Source organism: Hesperophylax consimilis, chromosome 9, assembly GCF_061612785.1.
Source record: "Hesperophylax consimilis isolate HC1 chromosome 9, BYU_Hcon_1.0, whole genome shotgun sequence".
Lineage (NCBI taxonomy): Eukaryota > Metazoa > Arthropoda > Insecta > Trichoptera > Limnephilidae > Hesperophylax > Hesperophylax consimilis.
Genome location: NC_142844.1, coordinates 36247694 through 36263406, shown reverse-complemented (window position 1 = coordinate 36263406; position 15713 = coordinate 36247694). Strand labels below are relative to the sequence as shown.

The 15713-nt window shown below is 39.4% G+C and overlaps 1 protein-coding gene across 2 annotated transcripts in view; it reads left to right on the top strand.

Annotated features, from left to right (window-relative positions):
• LOC149421292 (apoptosis-resistant E3 ubiquitin protein ligase 1) overlaps nt 1–15713 on the top strand; it is a 58938-nt gene that overhangs the window by 39066 nt on the left and 4159 nt on the right. For both annotated transcript variants that reach the window (XM_089635934.1, XM_089635935.1), the window contains exons 6-15: nt 5372–5483; nt 5591–5784; nt 5875–6073; nt 9332–9555; nt 10696–10860; nt 10941–11118; nt 13390–13535; nt 14440–14583; nt 15215–15388; nt 15482–15634. In XM_089635934.1, the coding sequence (XP_089492060.1) occupies nt 5372–5483; nt 5591–5784; nt 5875–6073; nt 9332–9555; nt 10696–10860; nt 10941–11118; nt 13390–13535; nt 14440–14583; nt 15215–15388; nt 15482–15634 (1689 nt within the window). The remainder of the gene's footprint in view (nt 1–5371; nt 5484–5590; nt 5785–5874; nt 6074–9331; nt 9556–10695; nt 10861–10940; nt 11119–13389; nt 13536–14439; nt 14584–15214; nt 15389–15481; nt 15635–15713) is intronic.

Sequence of the window (15713 nt, the reverse complement as noted above, 5' to 3'; positions counted from 1 at the left end):
TGGGTGGTCTTCTCTGCAAAGATGCTGGCACAGATCCAGCTGGTACTCCTCGTACGGCCGCCTGTATCAGAGGTGCTCGCGGTACGGGTCCAGATGGTCCATGGGGCATGGTAGAATGCCACCGGGCATGGTGCCTGGGTGGTCTTCTCTGCAAAGGTGCTGGCACAGATCCAGCTGGTACTCCTCGTACGGCCGCCTGTATCAGAGGTGCTCGCGGTACGGGTCCAGATGGTCCATGGGGCATGGTAGAATGCCACCGGGCAGTGCGCCTGGGTGACAGTGTGGCTCGTATGGCCAATGTGGTAGCTTCATTCACATGTCCAGAGGTCCCTCCGCCATGGGTGGTCCACCCCAACGCCGTTCGTGATAATATTCGCGTAGAATCACGAACGTCGCGCACTTCCCTCGAGACAATTAAGTTAGCATTGTCTTGCCCGATGAGAAGTGTGGGGGTGATGTAGCGACCGTGGTACCTCTGGACAGGAAGGCTGAGCTGCTGGATGGTATTTGCTTTGATCACGTACTCATCAGAGATTCCGGCGCCGCGTAGAGTGATTGGCACGCGGCGGGACGTCAAGTCTGTTGAGCACATGTTTTTTGCTCCGTGTAGTCGTAGCTCACGGGTAGGTCCGGTTGTGCCGAGTTTTTGTGCTGTGGTGGCGTCAATAAGGGTGACTGTTGAGCCCTCGTCCAGAAGCGCAAAGGTTTTAATCTGCCGCTTCGGGCCCGACAATATGACTCCCACCACTTTTAACACGGCACTTTCGGTGTGGCGTCACATATTGTGAACATCTGCCACAGTAATGTCATTATCACGATTGTTATTATAGTTGTGAAGAAGTCGGTGGTGGGGGGATCTGCACTCCCCCACGCCGCACCATTCACTAACTTTGCACTGTTTTGTATAATGTTTGCCATTGAGGCACAATCGGCACAAACCGGCGTCGTTCACTGTTTCAAAACGATATTTTAAGTCTTTCGCGGCAAAAGTGCGACATTCGCTAAGTTGGTGGCCATTTTCACCACACTGAACACACCCGGCGCGGTTGTCGAACTCGCGAACTTCATCGTAACTGTTTTGCACTTTTTCCCCGCTTCGATTATTTTCTCGATTATTACCAGACAAAATTTGGGGCATTCGATTATTACCAGACAAAATTTGGGGCTTTCGATTATTTTTCGCGAACTGTTGTTTTTCACTAGAATTGTTGTTGTAAACATTGTTTTCCCGCGATAAAAACCGTTCTGACGCGGCAGACGTGTTTAAACTGTTGTCACAAGTGTCACTTTTGTTCGAATTGTTTTTTCGCGAAAACTTTTCTGACGCGGCAGACATATTGATGAAACTTTCACAGGTATCACGTTTTTTAGCACCGTTTTTTCGCCAAAACTGTTCTGACGCGGCAGACGTGTTCTCTAAACGGTTTTCGTCACATGTTTCACGATTTTGAGCACTGTTTTTTCGCAAAAACTGTTCCGTTATTGAGAACGAATGTTCACGGCGTGGGCGGGACCTCGCGGGGTCAACCAAACCGGACTTTGGGATGGCGTTCGCGACGGTTTTCAGGAAGGCGGCAAACTGGCAGATGGTAGCGGAGGCCTCGTAGTGCCGCACTTCCATCAGCCACGCCAACCGCAAGGTGGGCGGCATCTTCCCCGCGATGTCACTGAGCAGCGCTGGATTCGTCAGGTAGCCATCATTGTTGAGGGAGCGGAGTGATGCCACCAGGTTTTGAACTGTGCCAGAGAAGTCTGCGATGTCCTCCAGAGAGGCCTCAATTGTGAGGTGGGGCAGCTTCTTCACTTTGTCCAGCATCAGAGCAGCGAGTGAAGTAGTCCCTCCAAATCTCTGCTCCAGGACTGCCAGGATCTCCGGAACCTGGGCAGGGTCCATCAGAAGGGGGCCGACGGCTTCTCGGGCTTTCCCCTTGAGGGCCCGCTGTAGGCGGATCAAGTTTTCGCTGGAGGTCATCCGACATGTGGAGGTAGACTGGTTAAACTGAGCCCTCCAGGTGGGCCACTCCAGTGGATCTCCAGAGAATGGGGGCAGGTCCTTGGCCATAGATTGTCTGGCAATAAGGGCCGCCATTCGTGGATCGTCCTCGATTGTGGGACGGGGGCTGTCCTGAGCCCTTGAAGCTCTGATGGCTTCTGTCAGGGCGGAGGCCAGCTGAGCCATGGGACTGCCATCATGCTGAACCCAGGCTCTGGTATGTTGGGCCGTCTCATCCGCCGTAGGTTGGGGCGGGAATCTCGGCATGGAGCTGGTACTGGCTGTGGGCGGGCCATCTGGCCGTGCCGGCACGCCATACTCCTGTTCGCGCAGTGGTACGGGCGGCACATGTCCAGATGGTCCAGAGGGTCCAGGTGGTCCAGGCCGTGTCCATGGCACGTCCCACTGCTCCAGCAGTCCGGCAGGTGATCCTGGCGTCGGCGCTGGGTACCCCGGGTGGGGCAGAGGTACGGGCAGCACAGGGCCATGAGGTCCAGGCTGCACCAGTACTGGGCATCCCTGAATGGTCCAGGGTGCTGGTTGCGCAGGGCCTGCTGGCTCTTGCTGCGCTCGTGATGCGTACCTCTGGTCCACCAGAGGTACAGGTCCGGCTGGCACTTCAGGTACGGCTTGCCTCTGTTCTATCAGAGGGGCGGGCGGTACGGGGCCAGAGGGTCCAGGCTGCATCATGTTTGGCCACCCTGCATTGGGCCAGGGTGACGAGGGCGGGGGACCGGCTGGCCTTGGCTGCGCCGCTGCTGAGTACCTCTGGTCCACCAGAGGCACCGGGCTCGGTTGGCCGGGCTGCACCCATCCAGGGCTGTACCCTTGGAAGCGCCAGGGTCCTCCTTGGGCAGGATACCCTTCCAGGAGTACGGGTCCAGATCGGGCAGGCACTGCTGCTGCTGGTTCCTCGTACCTCTGGTCCACCAGAGGCACCGGGCTCGATTGGCCGGGCTGCGTCCATGATGGTGGTGACCTCTCCAGGAGCTTCGAAGGTCCAGGAGGGGCAGGGGCTGCTGCTGTTGGAGCTGATTGAAGAGCTGCTTTAAGTCTCTCAATGTGCTCGGTTTGACTGCGAAGCTGTTGTCGCAATGACTCCATCGCATCCTCTTGAGATGTGGAGGGCGGTGAGTCATGATGTGCAGGTGGTGCCATGTCAGGAGTAGTGCTGGGCGTGGGCATGGGGGTTACGTCAGGCGTGACGTGAACCGCAGCCGTGGCCTGAGACCCAGCGTCCAGGGCATGTGCAGATGGTGTTGAGGATCCATCGTCTTGGATCCGGCTCGACCGTAAGGTTGGAGACATCCTGGTTGAAGGCGTGTGAGAATCCGGCTCGAAGGACCACTTGTACTGGACGGGAGTCCGCACAAGACTGTAGATTTAGGCGCCGGGTCCAAACCGTGTCTTCAACCGATGAGATGCTCCTTTACGGCCGATGATGATGATTGTAGTTGATATTGGTGATGAAATCTGCCTCCCGCACCCAGGCTTGGTGAATGGTGGGCACTGGGTGTGCTTTCGTCTCTGCTCGCTTCTGGTGTTGGCGGTTTTCCAAAGGAGGGCCGGCTGGTCTCGAAGAGGTAACACCAGAAGATCTTGGAGCAGAAGACTCGGCGAGGTGAGGCAGATGTTGAGCAGGAGTCACTTGTTGATAAATAAAACGCTTGGTTTTGGTGGTAAAGATGAACTGATTTATTTTGAATTATGGGGCTGCTTATATTTAATTAGCCTGACTCGCGCCCGACGTTGGGCTAGGAGCCCAAAAGTGGTGGGGGGTTGTACCCGCGCCAACAATGAGTTTATAGCCTCCGACAAACTGTTGCATATTCATTTTGTCGGTAGTACTGGTGATAGTAGTCGCTTAAATTTGAGAGTTAGAAAAGATTTTGAGCGCTTACATGAATGATAATTACATAGTTTAAATGCATAGTAGTTATAGGAATGTGTATCTTGACAACTAGATTTTTTGTTTGTCAAGATACGACAAAAAATAAGAAATGTTTGTAAAATAAATGTGTAAAAATGATCTCAAGCGATCAAATTTGTAAAACATGTTAAGTTAGTATTTTTCCGAGGTCCCCCGTAACATAGCGCTCAGAAAGAGATAAGATTCACTATGCTACGAGGTTCCTGGATTTTTGTACACGTAAAAAAGGTAAAAAATATTGTTCAAAAATGGGTTTACATCTGGGTGAAAAACAGCTTTTTTAATATCTCCTCAGCGGTAGTATATCGAAAATAGTGTTTATTTGACTACCGCCGAGGGGATGAACAAGTAAAATACATACATTTGTAACATTTAAAAATTGATTTTTCCTAGTAATTTTTACATAGAAAAAATGCTGGACATTGATCCACGCGGCAGGTAAGCCGGCGACGCGGTATCGATGCCGTTCGTAGACAAAGTTTTCAAGCGGCCTGGGCCGAAAATTGGACAAAATGGCCAGTGGCGGGGAGTGGTGATTTTGCCAGTGGCGTGGGGTAGGCACATTTTATAAAAGTAAACAATTTTTATGAAATTAAATAATGTGGTCAACTACGTCCGTTACAGAATGTGTAAAAATTTATTTGGACTCCTTAGATTTGAACAGTTAAATATTTTTGAATTTTTTCTCTAAAAAACTTGTATTTATAAAAATATAATAGTGACAGTTAACCCCTCGGGTGTTTTTGTGCCTTTTTAGTACACGGTACATAGATAGCAGTAGAGTATTTTATGTACTTTACGGCACAAACTGAGACGGACTCGTAAAAGTCATTCTGTCTCCTTTTTTACTACTGCGAGATATATGATTTAAGCAGTGTTAGAAAGTGGCAATAACACACTTTGTACTTGCATTTAAGACGTTTCCAAATAGTTGTAATATATTCCAAAAAGTCAACAACCGCCGTTGCTTGCATGTTTGTGAAAGATTTGTCAAAGTTTGTGAATTTTTTTTATTAATTATTTTTATATGAAACGTATAAAAGTGAGGTGATATTAACTTTATAATACATTTATGAGTTATTATGTTTTTATTAGTTTCTCATAAAGTGGAATATTTACAGTTTACAAGAAAAAATATATTTTGAGATGAAAGTTTTATTATTTTTAATTGCATATGTCCGTTTGTAATATTAAAATCTGAAAAAGTCTTTTTATCTGCTTTCAAAATAGTATATCACTATGGGATACATTCAAAATCAGCAAATCTAATGCAAAACTAATCACAATCGGGAATATTTCTAAATAAATTATGAATCTTACAGATCATTTAAAGTAACGTCTGGTACTGTTAGAATTTTCTTAGAAGTATGTTAGTACAAATGATTTATTATGATTTTGCTAGCGTGTAATTATTAAACTGTAAACTTTAAATATGATTTGTATTGCAGATAAGCACAGTTAGTGAATTAGGCTCCTCCACAGACCCCAACGGAGCCAATATTGCCAAAGTGAAGTTTACAGTCCGCACCTCGGGGACCTACAGCATTTCTGTCATGATTGGTAAGAAGAACACTTGTCTCAAAATGCATTGAGTTTATAGTACGAGTTGAGGCGTATGACGGTGTGTTGTGGTGTACTGGTGTACTGATGATATGTGTGTGTTCCAGGGAGTGTGGAAATCGCGGGCAGCCCCTTCCAGAAGTCGTTTGTGTCGGGTGCGGTAGACCCTCGCAAGAGCGTGGTGGTACGCCACACGGCAACGCTGGTCTGCACGCAGAACACTCCGCACAACATCCACGTGCAGCCGCGCGATGCCTACAACAACCCCTGCACCTTCCAGTCCACGGACAACCCCACCGAGGTAAGTAGCTCCACTATGAGACATGCTGCTATGTACACTGTATGTATGTAATGTGAGAGTTAAGACAGATGAATGTTTGTGTGGTTACAGGGATACTGCATCCAGATCTCGGCGCTTGGTTGCCCGGTGGATGAGAAGCTGTCTGCTGCGGCTGCCTACAACTACGACACGGTGAACCAGCGGCTGGTGGTGTCCGTTTGTTTTCCGCAGCATGGGATTTATCGTGCCTTATTAAATTTCAATAAAATTACTCTTCATAATGGAGAGTTCGATGTTATTGTACTTACAGGTAATCCTTTTATTTCTTTTTCCAAGAGTTTCAACATTGTTATTTTACCTATTTTAATACATATTGCCAACTAGTTTTATTTTTATTTTTTTAATTTAAATACACATCCACTTGAGCGATTTTTATGTTATGGCAAGTTTGCAAAACGTCATGAGCGATCTCTGAGCCAAATTTTTCTACCTTTCATAAAACTTTTTTTTTTTTCGTCCTTCCCGCGATCTACGGTTTGCGTTAGTAGAAAGCTGATCTTCTACTTTCTCATTTTATCAATATATGTCTCAAATCGACATCCTGTGGCCGATTCTATACGCATTCAATATTGTTTATTTTCAAGTTACAAAAGTTTGTTCTAGATTGCGCGCTTCTTAAAATGGCGCAAGTGTTTGTTTTTTTATTTATTTATTTTTATTTTATTATTTAATATTTGAAAAAATATATTTTTACATAGATAAGTATACAGGATAAAAAAAGATATAAAACAATAGAAATTAAAGTAGCTTTATTTTTTTTTTAAAGTAGTTTTATTTGATATTTATTACATATTTGAATACCAGTGTATTCAAAATAGTGGCTTTTTTTTCTAACAAATTGTGAATTCTCCACCTTACTTATCGCCTATTTCACATTGTGAAATAGGCGATAAAACGATTTATTGAACTAAATAAAGCAAGAATCTATATCAATATTCTTATTGATAATATAGACAGTGAACGTTTCTACTATATAATACCAGCTCTTTGTGGTAAATGTATTAAATATCTTAATTTAGTACATTCAATTTTGACAGCCTGTGAACCTAAGTTCCATAAAATATTTTTTCATACAAAAATTTCAATATTAACAGCTTTTTAACGATTAAAAATTTAGTTTTCTAGTATATATTTGTTACTGTGATTATCAAGTAGGCCATAGACAACATACAAAATAGAAAAATATTAAATTTTATCCTGAATAAGCACCTCTAGAATAGAACTTGCAGAATTTGCGCATTTATAAAGTTTATGATTTTTTTATAATTTTTTTGTAAAAGGTGAATTCATTGGCTATACAGCACTATGTATACATATTCAGTTTATGTCTCCATATTAAAATATAGGTGAATTCATTGGCTATACAGAACTATGTATACATATTCAGTTTATGTCTCCATGTTAAAATATAGGTGAATTCATTGGCTATTTATTTATTTATTTTATTGATACATGATTTAGAGGGTATGTACATGTGGTTTTTTGTGATATTTCACCCTCCATGCTAAGGATGACCCTGTGTTATGGCGGGTGAATATAATATATGCTATACAGCACTATATCCAGTTTATATGTCTCCTTATTAAAATATAGGTGAATTCATTGGCTATACAGCACTATATTCAGTTTAAATAACTCCATATAGGCTTTGATTTGTTTTTTTAAATCATTGCATTACGCCTTTTCTTTATAATTTAATCATTTTCTTAGTACATTGGATTCTGCTTAATTGATATGCCGGTTTATCGAGACAACCAGTTATTTGGGTAAGCATGCAAGCAACAGAAACCAAATAAAGAAATTGAAACTTATTTACTTCGGTTATCTGGGACACCATTCCGTTTAATTGGGACAAATTACTATCAGATGTCGATGCAAAACGTGTCCCTATCTATAAATTAATTTGAGATAAGAAATCGGGGAGGGTGCGAGGAGGGGATGCCCCACACTACGGGAGTTCCGAGTTCATTCGGCAATAATTCGGCAGACTTCGCCTACGCCGGCTGTGTGCCGTCCGCCGACATTCGTCAACATAAAGTTGTTCAGTTCTTAGAACACTGCAATTCGTTTAAGAAGGGCTTTTTTGGGTAATAGTTATATATGTATTAATGGGGTGTTTTCATTATTTTTTAACTCTTTAAAAAAATTAAGATAATGAAGATATTTTTATGTCGATGAATAAATTGTCTATAACGCGCCATTTTCGATTTTCTGCCAAAATGACATGTTCGTTTTTATTCGTAAATTCGGCAGCATTGATGTCACTCCGGGCGACATTGGTGACAGCCGACTTACCAGACATTAGCGTTTTCTATGTCATAATGATATTGTAGCCAGTTGGAACCTTTTCGGAATGTGCGGTTGTAGATCATTTTTTAAATCAATCATTTTTAATGGAAATATCAAAATTGCATATATTTAGTACTATAATCATAATCAGAAAAATATATTTTAAATTCTACAAATTTCGATTTTCGTAGTTTGTTTGTTCATTTTTTTAAATTATTTATACCTATCCTTGATTATTTTATTTTTTCATATTCATATATACCCACACTAAGGACGGGTTGTTTCAGAGAATCTGAACAATTCATCAAATTTCAACGTTCATTTTCAAGTTCTGTGAAAGATTTTTTCAAGTTCTGTTTTTATTTCAGTTTTGTCAAGCAACTAACCTACAATGATATAAAAACAGAACTTGAATAAGTCTTTCACAGAACTCGAAAATGAACGTTGAAATTTGATGAATTGTTCAGATTCTCCGAAACAACCCGTCCTAAGAACGGGTTATTTTGGAGAATTTGAATAATTCTTCAAATTTCAAAGTTTATTTTCAAGTTCTGTGAAAAAAAAATTCATCATCTGTTATTATTTCAGTTCTATCAAGCAACTAGCTTATAGTGATATAATAACAGCACTGGAATAGGACTTTTACAGAACCCGAAAATGAAAGTTGAAAATTGATGAATTGTTCAAATTCTCTGAAACAACCCGTCCTTAGTGCGTAATTATAATACTGTAATTAAATATATATGTTTTAATTTTAATCAACTTTAACAAAACATTCGAGAGAACTCGAATAAATGTAATATGTAGACATAAAAAAGCTCAATAAATATACTCTTATACCTACCTTAAACATGGCTTATTTGGGACAAAATGTTTGGGCCCGATGCATTGACCAACAAACCTTAGACAGGGCGGGTGGATGTTAAAAATGACACGAAAACGTTGATCAAAAGGAAAGTGGATTATTTCGCATTCAAAAGATCGCAAGAAGCATTGCTTATTTTGTTGGTCTGCTTGGACCAAAATTGTCTCCCAAGATATTATGCTTTCAAAACTAGGTGACGGAATCAGATGGCAGCAAATTATTTGACTGAATTTGTAAGACACGCTATATCTAGAGTTGATATCTCGATGGCCCGATGTATCCCAATTATGCGGAATCTACTCTATTTGCAACTATGTATGTATCAATTATTTTTATGTTCATTGTATTTTGCAGCTAGTGACGCGGCGATAGTTCAGAAGAATGTGTCGTCTAAAAGCCACAATATTTGCTACGAGGCTCGCTTGCTCTCGTCCCTCCAAGGAAGCTCCTCCGACAAGCCCCCCAAGCCCCGCAAGGTCCTGTGCCACGTCAGCCCCAAACAACTAACCCTCAAAGAAATGATTCTTAAGTTTATTCCCAAAAGACTCGCCACTTTCCGACTTTGCCCCTCCACCAAGGTAACTATGAAATATTTTCCATTAATTAATTTTATTCACTCTATGTGGATTTTAATCTTACTGCTCGACTGCTCTCAAATTTTAAATGTTATAAATATTCATGTCCCCTCGTTAAATCTCGACTCCACCATCTTTTCCATTGTGATAACTATAGCGTTAACTATTCATATCACTCCCCACTAGCACGATTTCACCGAACTGCCAATACATGTACAAACCTTTTTGACATATTCAAAACTTCTCCGTCCTGCATCAAAGTTAAAATAATTAGTTGTGAAAGAAACTGATTTTTTTTCTGTATTCTGTTTGTAACATGATAAGTGTTCATATATATTATATTACTGCATTTTGTAAAACTAGAAGACGTGTACCTGGCGTTGCTGGGAGTTATCCTTAGGAGACATACATATACCGTCATGGACTTTTCTGTAGATCTTTAAGTTATACAATTCCGTAGTACATTATTTTGATGTATCTCATAAGGTATAGCTAGCCTTTTCAATGTAAGCACCCGACAATATTTTTTTTACCACTTGATTTAAAATCATTGATTTTTCTTTACCTTACATAAATCTTACATGCGTGTTTTGTATATATAAACCTTCCAGAAGAAATTTTCTAAATGATAGTGAAAACCCTATCAAAATCCGCTGCATAGTTTAGAAGAACTAAGCGCACAAACAGACAGACGCTATTTAGAGATTTCTACTTGTATTATGTTTGTAAAAGCCCTATGGGGTGTTCAATAAATAAATAAATACTAAATGGGACGAATGTCCAAGATCATTAATTTTTTCATTTATCAGCTCCGCCCTGCACAAGTCTATTAAACAATTATTGAAAACACTATAATGGAATGACATTTGCGTGCTTTCACAAACAATGTAAATCTATTATGGAAAAGAAACATAATAAATCCCTAGAGACCTTACAAACAAAATAAAGTATTTTAAATTTTACGCACCTGATAAACAACCCTTTATGTATCATAGATGGTTTTTTATCAGTTGTGTAAAATTTAAAACATGTTTATTAGTAAGGGGGCAGATGTTTAAATAATTAGCGAGGTTCTCTTCTTTGTATTCTCAGTTGTTACATATCATAATAGTTTGTGTAGAGTATGTGTTGTGTTTGTTGCAGCTGATATTCTGTTCAGGAAGTGGGGTGGCCGGGGCCAGCGGTGTGTTCTTGGTGGATGACGGAACGCAACCGCCCATAGAACTCTCCTCTCCCGACCGCGATGTCATCGCCGCCACCTTTACTCAGTTCCTGCTCAAGAACATCGGGGGATCAGAAACTTTTAAGGTAAACATAAGGCAGACTGGTCATAAAAAATTCTGCAATTATTTCAAGATGAGATTTACAATATATTGTAAACATTCCAGGATAAGCAAGATTTCTTCTACTGCGAAGTTCGGAAGTTCCACAGCCGTCATCAGCATGAGAAATTATCAATGCGGGTTTGTAGAGAAAACTTAGTCCAGAGCAGCCTTAAAGCAACTAAACACTTCAGCGTTGCTGATTGGTGTCGCAACTTCGACATCACCTTTCAAGGAGAACAAGGTATAAAACATGCATAAATTTGGAATATTCTGTGCACTATATGTTAGATACTAGCTGTTGTGTACCGGGTTGCCTAAGAGAGGATATACATACCAATAAAAAATTCTGTACAAACAGTAGAACAAAAATGGATGCCGAGATGGTGTCAACACCAGATATTTTATTAACATTCGTGTGCAACAATAATTATTTCTTACTTATCATAACCTATTCCATTTAAATGAACCATATTTTTGTTTGTACAGTACTGTTTTTAAGTATAATATTTTTTCTGGCAAGCCTAGAACTCTATACATAGAAATGTCAAGGAAATAATCATTAATTTTCCAAATGTGGATACATAATTTTTTATTAAATCGAAATGGAAGGCACAAACCAAAACAAATTGTATAGCAACTTGCGTAGAAACTTTCAGCAACAGTTGGAATAGTGATTTCCTAATATTCCATTCTTAAAATGCAATAAAGAAAAGAAAATAATTTTCTTTGTCAAACACCATTTCACAGCGGTCTTAAATATTAATTGCCGTAAAATGATCAATCATTGAATAATAAATATGGTCATTGATATAATTAAACGAAAATATATTAGCCCCGGGCCGCGCCGCATTTTCTCTGAGCCTCTGTATTTTTATTGCGCCATGCAAATATGTGTATGACGCCTGCACGTTAAATTGATGAAATATAAAATTTGACCAGTTTTATTGTTGTAATGAATAAGCTCCTCGGTGAATACAATATTATCTAAAACGATTCCGTAATAACTCAACACAACTTCACTTTTCATTGTCACTTTTTAAAGGTGCATTGAATTGTCATTTTGATGAGTTATCTGATCACCACTAACAACATACTTTGTACGCTAAAACATGTCTAAACGATCAAATAAATTAGCTCGTTAGCTGAACACTTATGCGACATCTTGAATGTAGAAAAGAATGTGGGCAATGAAACCATTCTAGTTTCTGTCATGGCCAACAAAGGATGCGCAATGGCAAGAGAAGAGTGCAACTATGCGATGCTAATAAGTAATTTATGTATATTAATTTATTTATTTTCTCTCTGTATTGTTAGGGCACTTCATCAGTTTATTCTCTATTCAATGGTTTGGACTAATTGTTAATTTTAGTAAACTGGGTGTAATTGTAAGGCTTGACATATTCCACCATTCACTTCCGCGTCTATTACATTCTCTTTACACACCTTTCTTCGTTCATCCGCTCTAGATGCCTTATCTAGAGGACCTATTCTTCCCTTCTTAGGACGGTTTGTTTCACAGAATTTGAACAATTTTCAAAGTTAAGATACGAGTTCTGTGAAAGTTCTGTTATTATTTCATCATGGGCCGGTTGTTTCACTGTACTTGGAATATTATCTTTGAACTTCTGAACAACTGCCGTGGGCATTAATAACCATAAGTCGTATGGATATGTAAACACTCCTGTGAATAACTTATCAAAAACTTACAAAGTCGTAAATTTTACTTATGAGTGTAAAGCAGGCCTTATCCATTACGCCTTGTAAGAATTTTCCGGATCTTCACATTTTTAACACGGTTTATTCAGTCTACATTCATCCTTCCTCTGTCAGTTCCTTGCCTAACTGTCCTACATCATGGTTGGTAGTAGCATTCCATTCCAAGCTTCGCTTCTTTGAACATTTTTTTATTAGCTCTGACCCTGTTCAGTCTTCCATTAATGGAGTTTTTTTTATTAGCACTCTCCGTGTTCAGTCTTCCATTAATGGAGTTTTCTGTAGCTTACCCTTCTATCAAACGTGTAATAATATTTCTATCTTACATCTCTCATTCATTACATCATATCACTACATCTCTCGTTAACTTCCTTCTCAAAAAAAAACTCATGCACTTGCTCCATGTATTCATAAGTTGTACAAAAAAATTGATTTTTTAAGAAAATTAAATTTTTTACTTCATACAACATTTCAAAACAAAAGAGCATCAAGTCCAATGGTGGAAGTTATCACGATTGTACAATGGAACTCGAAACTTAATGAGCCCAATAAAATGGTGTTTCATTTTTTCCAGTATGTTTCGTTTTTTTTAGATAAATTTAAACTTTTGCCGCCCCTGGTGACCTCAGAGGTCAAGTTGAAGTATACCTCATTGTTATTGTTAGGAACTACTTTCTTTAACTATTAATTTGACCCCATATTGCTGAGATAATTGCGTAATAATGAAATATACAGACACCCAAATTTCTTTATAAGACGAGTGTAAAAGGTGTAAATGGTAATGATGGATTGATTGCAGCTGTGGACTGGGGAGGAGTGAGAAGAGAGTGGTTCTCCCTGCTGTGCGGGAAGCTGTTTGACTCTCAGTTTGGCCTTTTTGCTTCTCTCCACGACTCTCCCACCGGCCTGGTGCATCCCAGCCCTCTCCGCCCCCCACAACTGAAGGTTTGCTTCTCTACTATACAATATATCCTAGTGGCATTCCGTATATACAATCTGAAAAGCTGTGCACAATGTAACAAATACAAATCATAGAAGAAATTTAAAAAAATTCTAAGCGAAATTATTGTTTTCTTTGAATTTGGTAAGGTAAAAACTTAAAAATAAAACTTAAAATAAAAAACGTAAAACTTGTAATACGCTATTTTAATTAGTTGGCCCACCGCCATCTTTATTTCTCAGGCCATTTTTTTGCGGAAAAAAAAATTCAAAGCAAAGAGACCTATTTATTTACCCAAGAAGTAAAAACAACATTCTAACCTCGATTTTATAGATTTCAATAGAAAATCTTGGTGAATATAATTGGGAAGGCAGTAAATATACATATGTAACTATTTTATTTTCAATACACAATATAACAAATAAATTATAATTCAATATTAACTTCAAGTGACAGATAAATATTATTTAAACTATGTTAAATTGGTAAATACATTCAAAATATCTCACCTTAATATTTCTACATCATTACCAATGTATTTTTAACAGTATAGAATACAAAATATTAAGAAACGTTGTGAAAAACGTAAAATAAATGTTTTCATTCATTTGTATGAACTCTGGCCACTTGCAAAATTTATTTTAAACCCATAGAAAAACGGTCCAACGAAATTAAATGTCAGTGCATTTCCACAGCACAGCTTGAGAAATATAAATGGCGGTGGTTGGCCACAGCAATCAGCGACTAGTGTTAATACAATGTTCATTTTTAAATTTTTTATTCACAATTAATACTGGAACTTGAAAACTACACCCAGCTTACCTTTGGATATAAAGCAATGGACGCCACTGCCTTTACACACAGGTGGAGAGTCATCTCCGGGTTGACAATGTGTATCGATGATTTCAGCTGAAGCACTTTGAGTTGGCGGGCAAGATAGTGGGCAAGTGTCTGTACGAGAGTGCGTTGGGCGGGACATACCGCCAGTTGGTGCGAGCGCGCTTCACTCGCAGCTTCCTGGCACAGATCATCGGCCTGCGCGTCCATTACAAGGTCACTATTCTTTTTTCAGTTTGGTAGAGATGGTAGAACCGGCTAAGTCCAACACCAACATATGATTTCTGCTTCTTATTTTACTGTATTAACTATTTCACCACAGATTAACGGGAGTACACTCTTTTTGAAACTGTACTTTGTGTTATAAATGAGAACCACTTTTAGTTATTGTTATCACAAAGTTATTTATTAGACAGTACATATTTTTACAAGTGACAAGAAGAGGTTATGAGGCATTGACAAGTACCTAAACAATGTTGATTAATCAACTGCAGTTATACCAGCATAGTAATATTAATAGACAATATTGAGTAATCAACTGTAGTTATACCAGCGTAGTAATGTTGATAGAAAATATTGAGTTATCAACTGCAGTTATACCAGCATAGTAATATTGATAGACAAGAGTTATCAACTGGCAGTTACACCAGCTTAGTAATATTGACTAACAGTAACTGAGTAATTATTATGTACAGTTATACCAACAACACACCAAAATTTTCTTTTGAAATATGTACTTATATAAAAACATTCATTTAGGTTAAAAACCAAATTAGTGGTGTTTGCATTTTTCATACATTACTAACATAATGAATTTACAATAAAATTTTGTATAATTTTTTTGCAGTATTTTGAACAAGACGACCCGGAATTATATTTATCAAAAGTGAAATATATTTTGGATAATGACTTAGACCAGCAATCCTGCGGTGCAGAATTATATTTTGTGGAAGAGGAGTATGATAAAACCGGCCACCTAGTCTGTAGTGTAGATCTTATTCCTAATGGAAACCATATCAAGGTACCTTCTTTATCTCCTTTCTTTCACTAGCATGACGTGTCTATTTCTACACCAATGTCCATTGTCTAATGTCTGGTGTTTGAATGTTTCCAGGTGTGTAATAGCACAAAGCATCGTTACCTGGATGCTTTAGCCCAGTACAAACTAGCTACAAGATGCAAGGAAGAAGTAGATTCTTTTCTTAGAGGACTCAATCAACTGATTCCTGATAATCTTCTTAGTATATTTGATGAAAACGAATTGGAGGTTTGTGACATTTGATTGGTTTGTTTATCGAGTCTTTGCATTATGTGCAGAATGTGTTATAAATAATCTGTGCGTTGAT